Genomic DNA, 17,471 nt, shown 5'->3' on the forward strand with positions numbered 1-17,471 from the left:
CTTCTCAAAGAACCAGTTTTAAATTTATTGATCTTTGGTATTGTTTTCTTTGTTTCTATTTCATTTATTTCTTCTCTGATCTTTATGACTTTTTTCCTTCTACTAACTTTGGGTTTTGTTTGTTCTTCTTTCTCTAGTTCCTTTAGGTGTAAGTTTCGATTGTTTATTTGAGATTTTTCTTGTTTCTTGAGGTAGGGTTGCATTGCTATAAACTTCCCTCATGGAACTGCTTTGGCTGCATCCCATAGGTTTTGGATCATCATGTTTTCGTTGTCATTTGTCTCTAGGTATTTTTTGATTTCTTCTTTGATTTCATCAATGATCTCTTGGTTATTTAGTACCGTATTGTTTAGCCTCCATGTGTTTTGTGTTTTTTATGTTTTTTTCCCTGTAATTGATTTCTAATCTCATAGCATGGTGGTCAAGATGCTTGATATGATTTCAATTTTCTTAAATTTACTGAGGCTTGATTTGTGACCCATGATGTGATCTATCCTGGAGAATGTTCCATGTGCACTTGAGAAGAAAGTGTAATCTGCTGTTTTTGGATGGAGTGTCCTATAAATATCAATTAAATCTATCTGGTCTATTGTGTCATCTAAAGCTTGTGTTTCCTTATTAATTTTCTGTTATAGCTGTTAGCATTTGCCTTATGTACTGAGGTCCTCCTATGTTGAGTGTATATATATTTATAATTGTTATATCTTCTTCTTGGATTGATCCTTTGATCATTATGTAGTGTCCTTCCTTGTCTCTTGTAACATTATTTTAAAGTCTATTTTATCTGATATGAGTATTGCTACTCCAGCTTTCTTTTGATTTCCATTTGCATGGAATATCTTTTTCCATCTCCTCACTTTCAGACTGTATGTGTCCCTAGGTCTGAAGTGGCTCTCTTGTAGACAGCATGTATATGGGTCTTGTTTTTGTATCCATTCAGTGAGACTTTGTCTTTTGGTTGGAGTGTTTAATCCATTCACATTTAAGGTAATTATCGATATGTATGTTCCTATTACCTTTTTCTTAATTGTTTTGGGGTTTTTTTTGTAGGTCTTTTTCTTCTCTTGTGTTTCCCACTTAGAGAATTTCCTTTAGCATTTGTTGTAGAACTGGTTTGGTGGTGCTGAATTCTCTTACCTTTGCTTGTCTGTAAAGCTTTTGATTTCTCTGTCGAATCTGAATGAGATCCTTGACGGGTAGAGTAATCTTGGTTTTAGGTTCTTCCCTTTCATCACTTTATATATATGGTACCACTCCCTTCTGGCTTGTAGAGTTTCTGCCGAGAAATCAGCTATTAACCGTATGGGAGTTCCTTTATATGTTATTTGTTGTTTTTCCCTTGTTGCTTTCAATAATTTTTCTGTGTCTTTAATTCTTGTCAATTTGATTACTATGTGTCTCGGCGTGTTTCTCCTTGGCGTTATCCTGCCTGGCACTCTGTGCGCTTCCTGGACTTGGGTGGCTGTTTCCTTTCCCATGTTAGGGAAGTTTTCGACTATAATGTCTTCAATTTTTTTTTCAGGTCCTTTCTCTCTCTCTTCTCCTTCTGGGCCCCCTATAATGCGAATGTTGGTGTGTTTAATGTTGTCCAGAGGTGCCCTAGCTGTCTTCATTTCTTTTCATTCCTTTTTCTTTATTCTGTTCCGTGGCCATGATTTCCACCATTCTATCTTCCCAGTCATTTATCCATTGTTCTGTCTCAGTTATTCTGCTATTGATTCCTTCTAGTGTATTTTTCATTTCATTTATTGTATTGTTCATCTCTGTTTGTTTGTTCTGTAATTTTTCTAGGTCTTTGTTAAACATTTCTTTTTTTTTTTTGACATTTTTAAGTGTAGTTTTTTTTAAACATCTTTATTGGAGTCGAATTGCTTTATAATGTTGTGTTAGTTTATGCTGTATAACAAAGTGAATCTGTTATATGTATACATATATCCCCATATCCCCTCCCTCTTGTGCCTCCCTCCCACCCTCCGTATCCCACCCCTCTAGGTGGTCACAAAGTACCCTGTGCTATGCAGCTGCTTCCCACTAGCTGTTTTACATTTGCTAGTGTATATATGTCAATGCTACTCTCTCACTTCGCCACAGCCTACCCTTCCCCCTCCCTGTGTCCTCAAGTTCATTCTCTGTGTCTGTGTCTTTATTCCTCTCCTGCCCCTAGGTTCATCAGAACCTTTTTTTTTTTTTTTAGATTCCATATATATATGTTTGCATATGGTATTTGTTTTCCTGTTAAACATTTCTTGTTATCTTCTTAATCTTTGCCTCCATTCTTTAACTGAGGTCCTGGACCATCTTCAGTATCATTATTCTGAATTCTTTTTCTGGAAGGTTGCCTATCTCTACTTCATTTAGTTGTTTTTCTGGTGTTTTATCTTGTTCATTTATCTGGTACATAGTCCTCTGAATTTTCATTTTGTCTATCTTTCTCTGAATGTGGTTTCCGTTCCACAGGCTGCAGGATTGTAGTTCTTTTTGCTTCTGCTGTCTTCCCTCTGGTGGATGAGGCTATTTAAGAGGCTTGTGCAAGTTTCCTGATGGGAGGGACTGGTGGTGGGTAGAGCTGTGTGTTGCTCTGCTGGGCAGAGCTCAGTAAAACTTTAATTCGCTTGTCTACTGATGGGTGGGGCTGAGTTCCCTCCCTGTTGGTTGTTTGGCCTGAGGTGACCCAGCACTGGAGGCTACAGGCTCTTTGGTGGGGCTAATGGCAGACTCCGGGAGGGTTCATGCCAAGGAGTACTTCCCAGAACTTCTGCTGCCAGTGTCCTTGTCCCCATGGTGAGCCACAGCCACTCTCTACCTCTGCAGGAGACCCTCCAACACTAGGCAGCAGGTCTGGTTCAGTCTCCTATGGGGTCACTGCTCCTTCTCCCTGGGTCCTGGTGTGCAGACTACTTTGTGTGTGCCCTCCAAGAGTGGAGTCTCTGTTTCCCCCAGTCCTGTTGAAGTCCTGCAATCAAATCCCACTAGCCTTCAAAGTCTGATTCTCTGGGAATTTCTCCTCCCATTGCCAGACCCCCAGGTTGGGAAGCCTGAGGTGGGGCTCAGAACCTTCACTCCAGTGGGTGGACTTCTGTGGCATAAGTGTTCTCCAGTTTGTGAGTCACCCACTCAGCACTTATGGGATTTGATTTTATTGTGATTGTGCCCCTCCTACCGTCTCATCGTGGCTTCTCCTTTGTCTTTGGATGTGGGGTATCTTTTTGGTGGTTCCAGTGTCTTCCTCCAAACTCTGGAACTCCACACTCCCATACTCTGGAAGCTTCCTTTTGGATGTGCTGCATCTCCCCTTCCGTGCAGGTCCTTTTGGTTCATTTTTGTATGTTTAAATCTTGGCAATTTTTAAATTTTGTATGTTTAAATTTTGGCATTAAACCTGAGCTGGGCACTCCTAAAAGTTAAATACTTATGTATAAATCTAACAAAATATGTATAAGATCTCTATGAGGAAAACCACAAAACTCTGATGAACAAAATCAAAGATGAAAGAAGAACTAAAAAAATTGTTCCATGTTAATGGTTGGAAAGACTCAATATTGTCAAGATGTCAGTTCTTCCCATTTTGATCTATAGATTCAATGCAATCCCCAGCAAAATCCCACCAAGTTGTCGATATCGACAAACTGATTCTAAAGTTTATATGTAGAGGCAAAAGTGCCAGAATAGCCAACAGTACTGAAGAAGAACACAGTGGGAAGATTGATACTACCTGACTCCAAGGCTTGCTATAAAGCTCCATCAGGGCAGTGTGGTGCTGATGAAAGAATAGACAAATTCAACAGTGCAACAGAATAGAGAAACCAGAAATAGACTCACACAAATACAATTAACTGATATTTGACAAAGTAGCAAAGGCAATATAATGGAGAAAAAATAGTCTTTTCAACAAATTGTGCTAGAACAACTGGACATCCACATGCGAAAGAAAAAAAAAAGAATTTAGACACAGTTCTTTCACTCATTCACAAAAATTAATTCAAAATGGATCACAGATCCATTTACATAAAACATAAAACTATAGAACTCCTAGAAGATAACACAGGAGAAAACCTTGATGACCTTGGGTATGGTGATGACTTTTTAGATACATCAACAAAGGCATAATACGTGAAAGAAACAGTTGATAAACTGTGCTTCATTAAAATGAAAAACTTCTGAAACCCAATGCCAAGAGAATGAGAAGACAAGCCACAGACTGGGAGAAAGTATTTGCAAACAACACATGTGATAAAGGTCTCTTATCCAAAGTATACAGAGAACTCTTAAATTCAATAAGAAAACAACCTGATTTTAAACTGGGCCAAAGATCTTAACAGACACCTCACTAAAGAAGATATACAGATGGCAAATGAGCATATGAAAAGATGCTTCACATCATATGTTATCAGAGAAATGCAAATTAAAACCACAATGAGACGCCACTACACACCTATCAGAATGGCCAAAACCAGAACACTGACACCACCAAATGCTGGTGCGGATGGGGAGCAACAGGAAGTCTCATCCATTGCTGGCGGGAATGCAAAATGGTGCAGCCACTCTGGAAGACAGTTTGGCGGTTCCTTGCAAAAAACATACTCTTACCACATGAACCAGTAATCGTGCTCCTTGGTATTTATCCAAAGGAGTTGAAACCTTGTCCACACAAAAGCCTGCACATGGATGTTTATAGCAGCTTTATTCACAACTGCCCAAACTTGGAAGCAACCAAGACATCTTTTAGCAATTTAATAGATAAATAACCTGTGGCATAACCGGACAATGGAATATGATTCAGCACTAAAAGCAAATGAACCATCAAGCCACGAAAAGACCTGGAGGAACCTTAGATGCATGTGACTAAGTGAGAGAAGCCAACCTGAAAAGGCTGCACACTGTGTGATTCCTACTGTATGACACACAGGGAAAAGCAAGACTATGGAGACAGAATAAAGATCAGAGGTTGGCAGGGGCTCAGGGATAGGGCAGGATGAACAGGCAGGGCACAGATGACTTTTTAGGGCATGATACCATGATGATGGATACATATCACTGTACATTTGTCCAAACCTATAGAATGTACAACACCAAGAGTGAACCCTAATGTAATCTATGGACCTTGGGTGATAATGATGTAGGTTCATTGTAGGTTCATCAATTGTAGGTTCATCAGTTGTAACCAATGTACCACTCTGGTGGAGGATGTTAAAAATAGGGGAGGTTATGCATGTGTGGGGGGCAGGGAGAATATTGGCAATCTCTGTACCTTCCCCTCAGTTTTGCTGTGAACTTAAAAGTGCTCTAAAAAGATAAAGTCTTAATTTAAATAAATAAATAAATAAGTTAACTAGCTATCTAGCTCTCCCCCAAAACACCCCCACTCCTGCAAAAGAAAATCTAGCTGGTTTCTCAAAACTATTTACTAGATAATCTACTAATCTAAATATTTGCTTCTCAACTCTTTATTCAGTCTTTTACTACAGTAGTGAGTATAGAATCCTTCATTACTATTCTTTTTTCTCAGAATTTTCCTGGCTCTTACCTCTTCTTAACTTTTAAAGATATACATGGTGAATTTTATCAGATCCCCACTCTCCCCAAAATTGTGTTGGTATTTGTTGATCACATGAAAATATAGATGAATTTACACTTTGCAATACTGAATTTTATTGTCCAATTTTCTTCTTTCATTTGTTTTTTTAAAAATCTCTTCTTCCTGTTTTTTTTTAAATTAATTAATTAATTAATTAAATTTTTGGCTGCGTTGGGTCTTTGTTGCTGTGTGCAGGCTTTCTCTAGTTGCGGCGAGAGGGGGCTAACCTTCATTGCGGTGCAAGGGCTTCTCATCCAGGTGGCTTCTCTTGTTGTGGAGCATGGGCTCTAGGCATGCGGGCTCAGTAGTTGTGGCTTGCGGGCTCTAGAGTGCAGGTTCAGTATTTGTGGCACATGGGCTTAGTTGTTCCACAGCATGTGGGATCTTCCCGGACCGGGGCTTGAACCTGTGTCCCCTGCATTGGCAGGTGGATTCTTAACCATTCTTAACCAGAAGGAAGTCCCTCTTCTTTCATTTGATTCTCAACAACTGTATTTTTCTTCATATGTCTTATTAATTTATTCACTGGTGTTTATTTTTGTGTTGCATTGTAAATGGGATTTTTCCATTTTTATGTAATCTTAATTATCATTTGTTTGTAGGCAAACTATTGATTTTTAAATATTATTTCTGTTAGCTAGCCACCTTAATTAGAAAATTTCAAATTAGTTTTCCAGGTGTTTCACTTTGACTTCCAGGTATACAATCATATTTTTCCAAACAATGAAAATTTACTGACCCTGATATTTGTACTCTATTTTTCTTAATCTTCTGGCATTGACTAACATTTCCAGAATAATTTTTAATGATGGGGTGACAGCCCCCTGGTGTATTTTTTCTTACATTAATGGGATCATTTCTAGTGTTTAAATATTGTATATAATAATATACACTGGGTTGAGATAGTTATTCTTTTTAATATTTTAAGACAATATTCTCTCATTCTTGATTTACTAAACGATTTTATTATAAATGGATGTTGAATTTTTTCTAAACATTTTAATTAAATTGTAGCATAGAAAACTTTACAAACCATAGATGTACAACTCAATAAACTTTTACAAAGGGAATATAATTGCATGACCAACACCCAGATCAAGATAAGAACAGTGGGCTTCCCTGGTGGCGCAGTGGTTGAGAATCTGCCTGCCAATGCAGGGGACACGGGTTCGAGCCCTAGTCTGGGAAGATCCCACATGCCGCGGAGCAACTAGGCCCGTGAGCCACAATTACTGAGCCTGCGCATCTGGAGCCTGTGCTCCGCAACAAGAGAGGCCGCGATAACGAGAGGCCCGTGCACCGCGATGAAGAGTGGCCCCCACTTGCCACAACTAGAGAAAGCCCTCGCACAGAAACGAAGACCCAACACAGCCATAAATAAATAAATAAAATAAATAAACCCAAAGTTAAAAAAAAAAGGTGAAATATTAAAAAAAAAAAAAAGATAAAGAACAGAAAGTATTCCAGAAGCCCCCCTAAAGGTAAATATTTTTCTGACTTTTGTCCATTTCTGAAATTTAAACAAATGGATTCACAGAGTTACACTGTTGTTTCTGTCTTCTTTTACTCAATCTTGTGTTTGTGAGATTCATCCATCTTGTTGCATATAGCAGCAGCTCATTCTTTTTATTGCTATATACTATTGCATCAATATGTGAATATACCACAAATTATTAATATATCCTACTGATAATAGACATTTGTATTGTTTTCCATTTTGAGGGCCATGACAAATAATGCTACTATAAGCATTCTTGTACATTTCTTTTGGTAACTTTATATATTTTTTGCTAGGTAGGAGTAAACTTGTTGAGTTATGTTCAGTTTTAGTGGATATTATCAAACAGTTTTCTATAGTAGCAACACCAGTCTGCATCTCTACAAGCAGGACATCAGAGATCTAGTTGCTCTACAAAGTTTTTGAAGCAAATTGTTTTAAATGTTTTAGCCATTAGGGTAGAGTTGCAGAGGCATCTCATTGTGGTTTGAAGTTGTGTTTTTAATATGAAAATAAAATAATATTAAATATATCAATATTATATAACACTAATATTTAATTTGTGTTTCAATATGTATTGACTATTTGGATGTTGTGGAGTGCCTGTTCAAGATTTTTGCCCATTTTTAAATTGGAATGTCTGTTTTTTCTTAGCAATTTTCAAGTGTTCTTTAATACATTCCGGATATGAATACTTTATCAGATATATAAGTGTGTGTAGCACATATCTTTCAGGAAAAAAAATGTCGTATAATGCTACAACTGAATCTCCTTGAGCATATTTGTTTGTTTATCTTCAATCTGTAGTAGTTCTCATCCAACAGTTGCTTCAGTAGAAACTGCCTGCTCTGGATATTATTTTTATTATTCCTCAGTCTGGCTGCTCAATCACCGATTTTTCATTGCATGCTCAAGACTTTCTTCAATTGGAAGCCCAGATCCATCTTAAGCAGTGGAAATCTTGTGATAGGGGGTGGGGCAGACATTTTCAGCCCTTGGGATCAGGAGGTCGCCCGGTGGCAAACTGTCACCCCCTGCTAAGGCGCCCAGAGGCATCCTTCGGCTCACCAGGCTGCATAATTCTGTAAAAAGTAGGAAGAACTCAGCCAATTGCTCAGGAATCTCACAGCACTTCGAGGGTCAGGACCTCACCCCGTCTATTTGCCTCCTTCTCGGAGATCTCTGTATGTTCACCAGCCAGACTTTCTCCATGAGCTAGAGCTGGCCGCTCACCTTGGGGTTCTCCTCTCCAACACTTCAGGTTCTAGTCTGGACAGAGGAAACAAGGAAACGACCCCCCCCCCCCACCTTCCTCCCCTCCTCTCCCTCCCTCTTTCCTTTCTTTCCCTCTCCCCTTGTCCTCCTCCTCCCTCTCCCCATCTCTCCTCCAAGGGCCAAGTCCTTGCTCAACCCCAAGGCCTCTGACTGAGAACTCAAGCTTAGCCTCCGTGAGGAGCTCATCTGAAGCTGGCAGCAAGATGCACACTTGGGCTGCCATTTTCCCAATCCCTATTCCTTGAGCTGCACACGTTAAGTACTCTCTGTTGGATCCTCAGTATGAAAAATAAAGTAACTTCCTCTCATTCGACATGCCATTTAAACAATTTTCTTAAGTTTACATTGTCAGTATCTATGCTACTTAAATTATTCTCTGAAATCGTAACTCCCACAGTTACCGAAATGGCTTTAATGCTGACTGTGAGTTCTTTCATATACTACTTCCTCTTCCCGAGTTCTCTGCTTTGATTTATCTTTTGGTTGGATGGATTTGGTCATTTTTTTTCATTCAAAAATGAGCTCATGAATGCTGTATTCCCTCAGGTTGAAGCTGTCTTCTGTTCCCTTACACATTCATGATGACCTAGATAAGAATACAAGTCTGGGGTCTTACTCTTGCCCTTGAAAATCTTGTTATTTCTCCGCTACTAAGTGACAAATTGGCTATTATCGTGGGGAACTCTGATCCCAGCCTCATTTCCCCTGATACATTACTCGTAGTTTTTTTTTTTTTTTTTTTTGGCCTGAATGCCCATACAAGTCTTTGTTCACACCTAAAGTTGAGTGACTTAATGAGAATGTATTCAATATCTGAAGTATTCTAGAGCATTCTCTGTCTTTTAAATCTCCAAACTGAAATCAAATTTATTTCAGAAAAAAAATCTTATATCTGAATTATTTCCTTTTTTACTTTCTTTAAAATATGGAAAGATTCCGTATACTCCCCATAGTTGTCTTTATTTTTATTAATTAGTTAATTAATTAATTAATTTATGGCAACACAGCTTGGCTTGTGGGATCTTAGTTCTCCAACCAGGGATCAAACCCGGGCCCTCAGCTGTGAAAGCGCAGAATCCTAACCACTGGACAGCCAGGGAATTCCCCTGATTTATTTCTTAAGTTAACTTTTTCTGTTATCTTCTTCAAAATTACCATTTTGCCTCATACATTTATTCAAATATATGTACTATGCCATTTCAGCAGTGTCAGATTATCCTTTGGTTGTCTTCACATCTCTGTATTGTTGTTTTTTTTTAAATTATCATCTATTTTTTTTTCCTGCTCTCAGAGGCTCACTTTCCATGTCCTTAGGATTCTCTCCTCTGTGACAGTTATATCATTTACATCTTTTTTGCAATGGTATGGATCTCATTTATTTAAAGCAGTATTTCGCACCTTTCTCGAATGAAGACGGCAGAAACTAACAGCAGTGCTTTACTGAGCTGTCGTTAACCTGGGAGCAGTGCTGCGTGTCCGTTTATATCTCTTGGAGCTCACTTTTCAGGACGTATTTCCTTTTTAGCCCCTTTGAGTATGTAAAGTAACATTTGTCACACGTGTTCTACTTTTCCTGGAAAATCTATTTTCACGCGGGTTCTTCATTTGCTTTTTGCTCATTATGTTTGCTTTTTTCCTTTTGGGGAATAACATTGAGGCCCCCTTTTTTGTCTCTTATACATATTACTACTCTTGGCTGGTTACTGAAATGGGTCTGGTGCTGACTGTGAGCCCTTTCGTACACTACCTCCCCCTTCCTGAGTTCTCTGTTTTGATTTAGCCGTTGTTCAGGAAGGGCTGTTGGGACGGGGCGGACGCGGGGTCCCTGGCAGCTGCAGTCCACGTATGTGTTCAGAGCAACGCCCTCCCCGTTTTTACCAAATCTGCTCCATGTCTGTGGAGAGGGCATAACTCCTCTCCCCGTGAGGGGCAGGAATTGAAGACGCTCATAGTGAAATATTACTCACAGATTACTTCCTTGTTCAAGTGACCCAGGTCAGCAATTGCAAACTGGCTCATTGTTTTCTCTCTTTTTACAGGCCTGTCTCACTTCTAGTCCATTTCTTGAGAGGAGAAAATAAGTCTTGCAGTTAGGAAACTAAATGCCCCTTGGGATTTACCCCTTTTCCTGTGGCCTGCTTAAGACTCAAGCCCTTGTCTTCCTAAGTAAGGAATTATTCATTGGCTATTTTAGCATTTTGTTTCACTTACTTTTAGAGCAATCTACAGCCCGCTTGAGACGTAGAGAGGCATGCATCAACTCTTACATTGCCCCTCAACGTGGTCCAAGCGTCACTGCACACAACACGTAGTCTTCATCTTCCGTGGCTGGGTCCAAGCCACGTGTCATCAAAGGTGAAACTTTGCCCTCTGCTCTTCTTCTTGTGGGTACTTGTGGGAACCCTGGCAGAGGAGTCAGATAAACATAACTTTGCACTGTCGTCTTCTACCAGAAGTCTCAGGGGAAATTGCATTCTCATTATTTTTCTTTATTGTAGTCTTAAAAATTCCTGTTCTGATATTTCAGTTTTACTTTTTTGGTAAAGTTTTTTGTACCTTTGCTAGATTTGTAGCACTCTCCAACACTACCCACACCCCACTCTTGCTTTCTGCCTGACAGTATCATGCTACCTGCAAATGATTTCTTCCTTTAAATAGCCTCAGTCTTGCCTTGCCTAGTATGTCACAAGACCCCCTGAGGTCAATATGAATGGAGTGGCTATGAAGAAGTGATAACCTCTATTTCCTGTTCACTTTCTCACAGGCAGTTAAGCTTAAATGTGTGCTATAAAATCTCTTTAACCAACAAGCCCAACCATTTATCACTATAGTCTTAACTACCTCTGCTTTTGGATATCTTAACTCCCCAAAGGACTGTCAATTTAACCATAACTACCTAACAACTGCCAAGCGTCACTTTACGAGCTGCTGTTGAGAGTTTAGCTATTTAAGGCTGATTTTTAAAAATTTTTATTGGCACCTCATGGCATTTGCTTGATTTACTGTGCTGCAAATAACCACAAATTACGAACATTTCTTTACTTTAAGGTGTAGGCAAAGATTAAAATGGATACTGAATCATCTTTTCTCCATATTATTAACTCCTTACTGGGTCACTCTTCCAAGTTTGCCCAACTGGAAAAGGTCAAATGTGGTCAGTTCTTGATGGAGACCTCTGTGGGTTCCCTAAGCCAGCAACTCTTTTCTCCCCTAGCCTGAGCTCCAAGCAGCTGCTTCTCCACTAGCCCCGGTGTCTTTTCTTAAGGAAAAGGCTTTGATGACATGCGTGGCTTCACACGTCTCATCGAGGACCCTGTGTTTTTTGCAAAGGTATCCAAAGTGGGAAAAATTCAATGGTTAAAAATGAGACATTGAACATTATTTAGCCATAAAAAGGAGTGAAATTCTGACACATGCTACAACATGGATGAACTCTGAAGCCATTGAGTAACATAAGCCAAACACTAATGGACAAATATTGTATGCTTGCCCTTAAGGTACCTAGAATAAGTGAGTTCACAGGGACAGAAAGTACATTATAGGTTAACCAGGGGCTGGGGGAGGGGCAATGGGGATTTACTGCTTAATGGCTACGGAGTTTCTTTTTGGGGTGGTGAAGTTTTGGAAATAGACAGTGGTGATGGTTGTACAACATTGTGAACGCAATTAACGTCAATTGCGCATTTTAAAATGGTTTACATGACATTTTTAAAAGACATGTATTTCTTTAAAACGAGATGTGAGGACGTCATCTCAGGACTTCCGCCTCCTCCACACTCACCCCTTCTGCGGGGACCGTGAGGGTTCTGCCCTTCTCTTCGCTCAGAGCTGAAGCCCCTGGACTCTGTCGTGGTGGCCCTCTCTCCATCGCCCTCCCCACTTTCTCCAGTCCTGGTTCTCCCTCCCGGAGAGGCCCCACTTGACTCCTCTCTCCCACCCTCCCGCTCCCTGAAGACTCTCTGCTCACTTCTGAGGCTGAGTGACCCTCCCTGCAGGAGTCCTCCCGGCCGAGGGAAGGCGGGCGTGACAATTCCAGCCAACGCCAGCTGAGATCTGGCAAAACGCACTCACCCAGTTCTGTACCAGAGCGAGGGCCTTTGGGCAGAGATCAGCACGGCTTCTGTCCCTCTGGAGCCGCTCGTGAGAGCTGCGAGAGACGGAAGGGCACTCAGAGCGGCTGCCTCCTGAGTGTGGCCACGAAGAGCCACAGCCTCGGCCCTGCCGGCCCCTTGGGAACCAGGCCAAATCACTGGACCCGGAGTTCCAGATCACCGAGTGGGCTGGTGACCAGTTTGACTTCTGCCCCAGCCCTAAATCCTTCAAGCCAGGGGCGCTAGTTTGCTGCGGTTTCACTGCCAGAAGCAGGGGCAGGTGCAGGCGTGTGGAAGGGCAGGGCCTCAGGAGCAGCTGCGGGGCACGGATCAGCCAAGACGGAGAAAGCCCTAAACAGCGCTTAGAGAAGAAGGACCTCTCCTCTTTCTAAACCACGATAGAGGCAGCGGCAGATGCTGCTGCAGAAGCCCAGGCCGGGGGTCAGCTCTGCCAGAGTAGGAAAGACAGGAAGCCATCTCAAAGTGGCAGTGACAAGGACAGAGGTAGGTAGGGTGGGAGACCTGTGCAGAAGCCCAGGCACAACCAAAATCAGGGGGAAATCCTCATTAATTCAGGACATTAGTCATGGAGTGAACTGATGCTTAGTGAATTTGCTTTTGGGTAACTGGAGTGTCTAGCCCAGCAGTTCTCAGTGAGAACCAACGCTGGTTCTTATAAAGTTGATTTTCAGATTTCTCAAAAAACATTATTTGTCACATAACCACAGCAGGAGAGAAATAATATGCCAAAATATTTATTAAATATTAAAGTTCTTTTAGTTAGTGATGACAAATAGGTTCCAAGGAACACTGGAAGTAGAGTTTTATTGCATATATCTGCTTAAATTTGTTAAGAATCATCAGAGGAACTTTCGCATGAGCAGGTGAAGATGGCAAGAAGCGGCCGAGCTTCTGAGGCAGTGTGGCCGCCAGAGCCGCAAATGTGCAGGAGCACCAAGGGGGCTGTGTATTAGCCTAAGAAAAACATCGTTAGGAAGGAGACCTGCTACTGAAAGCTCCACCGTCATATATCACGCACCCCAAAGCCAAATACACTGGAAGGGTGTGTTTATCCAGTGTCTGGAATTTTCCAGACTTTTGCCATTGGCCAATGGAGAAACAGCCTCAGCTTCGAGCTGGCTCATTAAGACCTTTCAGAAAGGAGCCAGTGGATTTTAGCATCTCACCCCAGAGGGAAGGCTCCTGATCACATTAAACCAGAGTGGAGCTGACGGCTTCCTGCACTGCCCTCTCAGTTCAAAGCACAACAGCACTAAAGAACCTGGGATTACATTTCACTTTCTTTTCTGCCATTGTTGTCCCCCAAAATAGCCTACACAGCAGGCTGTTTCTCTAACTGGACGCCACTCTTCTATTTCACGTTCTCACTTTTCTTTAATTGTTTGCCCATCCTCCTCCTCCTTTTCCTCCTTTTTCCTTGGCATTTTTGTCTCGGAGTTGAAGTCAGTGCTCTGGTGGTAAAAGCAAAGATAACACACACACTACGCAAAACCCCAGCAGCTCAAGTGTGAAAACTTCTTTCTGGAAACTCTGCCTTACTGTATCTGGATATCGTGTAGAATGAAAATGACAGGATCGTGTTGTGTTTTAATATGGCTTTACTGTTGAATCTACAAGGGTTAGATTGCACCCCCGTTGCTAGGCGGAGTCTCACTGGAAAGATGGAGTGATTCCTGGGCCAACTTCTTTGGGAAAGAAGCTTGAGCCTCAGAAAGGAAACTGGAACTAAGAGCACGGACCCAGTTAGGTGTAAAAAAGGGTTCAGCTTTTCTTGGTCTGGTATCACAGGGTCTAATATCTAGGGGACCGCTCCTAAATGGTAGTTGCTAAACATAGCATTTTCCGACTGACACCTAGAAAAGAAAGTCTCAAAACAAGGCTGGACTGATGCTCTGGCATCCCACATGTGGCTGTGACCTTTGGGTCACAAGCTCTACTTTGCAAAGCGAACAAACTGCCACTGCTTTCAGTATTTTCTACATTTATTTCCCTTTGGTTATCCCCAACCATGATTAGAGAATTTTTCTCAGGGAGTCAAGGAAAAATCTCTGCCAACGTTTAGGTCTGAGTATCTTAAGGATTCAGTGAGTCCCTGAGGCTGCATCACCCTACAGAGGAAGGTCTATGGTAGGGGCAGACTTGGGGTTTCTCCCCAGAATAAGAGTCCCCTTCTGACAGTAACTTGATTCATTATGGAAGTTAGTGTTTCTTTTGCCTTCTCCTGTCCAGTTCACTTAATGATCTCCTTCTTCCTTCTCCAACTATTTCGAGCCAGTTACTAATTTTTGCTCAATAGAGTAAACTCTGCCCCACAGAATCTGCAGTTAGGGTATGTTGCCACTAGGTGGTGCAGTACTGCAACTTTTCCTGGAAACCAGTAGTTTTAAAACCCTGGTCCTGACCGGCTATGTCAAAAATGAACTGGGATCTTTTTTTTTAAAAAAAAAAAATACAGATTCTCAGGCCCTGTCCCGGACCTACTCAATAAAATCTCTGAGAACAGGATTCATGAATTTGTGTTTGTTTGTTTAACTGTTCTCAGGTGAATCTGATTCACAATTGGTTTTTAGAATTCCTGGCACAAACTATGACACACCTTCACATTTTGCTTAGAATCCAGCTTCAAAAAAAAAAAAAAAAATTAACCAAGGTCCCTCCGCTTTATAATAAATTTTCCATCTTGCATTTAGCAAAATATAGAACATTTTACTAAGTTTACAAAGATGGCCTCTAAAACTACTTTCTCGGAATATTTTTTCCTTCTTTTCGTTTTGAGAAATATTTTAAGCTTGTTTTCCATATTACCAACTTGATATCATTCCGGGAGAGGAATTCAGATCTTTCATTTCACCTTGTATTTCATAGCATTCTTCCTTACCCCGTTTAGCTTTTTCAGGAAAACTTAGCTTGAGGACCGATTTCAGTCCTATTTCATAGGGTCCACATGTTCTTAAATTTTATTGAGAGTCTTGACTTCCTTTTTCTGCAATAAAGCTTTCATAAAGTTAAGTTCCCTCTGCCTTTGGACTACCGTGTTTTTCTTATCAGAGAGTTTCTTCCTAGGCCCGTATGAATCCGAGTTCAATCAGGAGAACATAAGCATTCTGGATGTCTCGGACAGGGGAGTCACCGACGGATCCTCGGCCCGGAGGTGACGGAGGAGGTGAGCGGTCAGACGGGGATGCTGCGAGGGCACAGGGACGGAGAGGCGGGGGAGGCGGGAGCGGCGGGGCGGGTGGAGGCCGGAGCCCGGCCGCCCGGGGAAGCTGGGGCCTCGGCCGCCGGACTCTGGGGGGCGGGGCGGTGCTGGGGGACGTGGGGTGAGGGCGGGAGCGGCGTCCTGAGTGCCGGGGGCCCTCCGGGCCTGCGGCGCTTCACCCCCTCCCACCCTCCGGCCTCTCCGCGGCACCTGCCGAGACCCAGCAGCGCCGGAGGCGGAGCTCGCGGCGGCGCGGGTCTGCGAGCGCCGCCTGCCGGTTCTTGGCCGCCCTGGTTTCCGTTCTCCTCTTTGGTGGACGGCGAGGGGCTGGCAGCTGCGCCATTCTGCCCAGGGCCGAGGCCAGAGGACTCCGGACGGGGCGCCCCTTCTGCGTGTGGCCAGCGCCCCTTGCCCGGGGGCCCAGAGGACAGTCGTGGACTTTGAGAGCCTCTCCGCTGGCTTCCTGCGAGGCCGCCACCACCGGGGACGCCGGGCGGCTCGGAGGACACGGTTCCCGCCCCACTAGGAAGACGGGCGCGTAAGGAGGACAGAGGCGGGCGGTGTGGCCAGGCTACTGCTGGACACGGAGGCCCAGGGTACGGCCGGCCTCTACGATGGAGGCCTGAGATCCGGAGAGAGCCAGGGGCAGCCTCGGGTCTGCATGGCGGGGGAGGAGCGGGAGGGCTGGGGAGCGGCCACGCGGGTGTTCCGGGAGGCCTGAGAGCTGTGGCACCAGGTCGTTCAGAAGGTGCGTGAGGGACACGGGCCTCCAGCGGGCGCAGGCCAGCATCACAGGAGTGGTTTAGCACAACACCCTCGGGCTACAGTAAATACAGTAGTTTAGAGACGGGGAGACCAGTTGGAAGGTCAGGGCATCCTGTGCTGGGCGTGGCAGAGGGGATGGAGAGAAATGGATGGTTCAGGAGAAACTGCAGCACCCTCTGGTTGACTGGGTGTGGTGTCAGGGAGAGAAGCCGTGAGGGCGATCCTGAGGGCTTTCTGGCTTGGGTGACAGGAAGAATTAATGAAGGACTGAGCTAAAGAACAGTGAATGAAAACCAGGTCAGTGGGATTAGGAGGGAAGGTCTGATTACTTCCCCCCCTTCCCCGCCCTTTTTTTTTTTAACTTGATGAGTTTGAGACACTTGTGGAAAATCTGCTTAAACTATATGTTTCTGGAGTGCAGACATTACATACAAATTGTAAGAATGCTTGTGGATCTAGATAATTTTGAGTTCCAACTAACAATATTTCATTACTCTATAAACCGCAATGTGTGATGCAAGGGGCAAATAATACTGAAGATGCTCTTTCTCTGCTTGGAAATGATTCCAGATCATGACAGTGACAATTTTTATGAGCTTTAAAAAGCACAATTTTTGTTAGAGCATGCCTTGTGGTGACCTATTCGAAGTTCTACAGGTCAGCAGATCCACCTAGACTCGGATCGATTTGAAACGCACTGAAAGGGCAGCCGAAGCATCAGCCTGCGTGCACAGAAGTCCCTCGTGGAACCGGCCGGCTCTCAGGACGCTCTGGCTCACAGTGACCAAGTGCGACACACTTGGACACACTCAAGTCTGTCTCTCTGAGCAAACATGGCTGAGTCAGGAACTGCAAAATTTGGTCTCTGTCAAAAAAGTCCCCTGACAGCCTGAAACTCGTTTCGAACTGTTTTAGGGAGAACCCTTTTGAGGAACATGACTGGCCTCGTACAGTACATTTAAAATAACAACCTTCCATTAAGCTGTGAACACTAGGGAAAACATTTCTCCCAAATGTTTTTAACCAACTTCCAACAGAGCATTGCCT

At 42.9% G+C, this 17,471-nt stretch overlaps 2 protein-coding genes across 3 annotated transcripts in view; one reads left to right on the forward strand and one right to left on the reverse strand.

Moving 5' to 3' along the window:
- MKX (mohawk homeobox) overlaps positions 1 to 15,630 on the forward strand; it is an 85,095-nt gene extending 69,465 nt beyond the window's left edge. The window contains exon 6 of the mRNA XM_082385981.1: positions 15,524 to 15,630. Coding sequence (XP_082242107.1) covers positions 15,524 to 15,615 — 92 coding nt within the window. The 3' untranslated portion in view covers positions 15,616 to 15,630. The remainder of the gene's footprint in view (positions 1 to 15,523) is intronic.
- The window catches only part of LOC309625911 (uncharacterized protein), a 60,700-nt gene that overhangs the window by 18,008 nt on the left and 25,221 nt on the right, over positions 1 to 17,471 (reverse strand). The window lies entirely within an intron of this gene.

The sequence above is a fragment of the Balaenoptera borealis genome (assembly GCF_965194805.1).
Source record: "Balaenoptera borealis genome assembly, chromosome: 3".
NCBI classification, from domain to species: domain Eukaryota; kingdom Metazoa; phylum Chordata; class Mammalia; order Artiodactyla; family Balaenopteridae; genus Balaenoptera; species Balaenoptera borealis.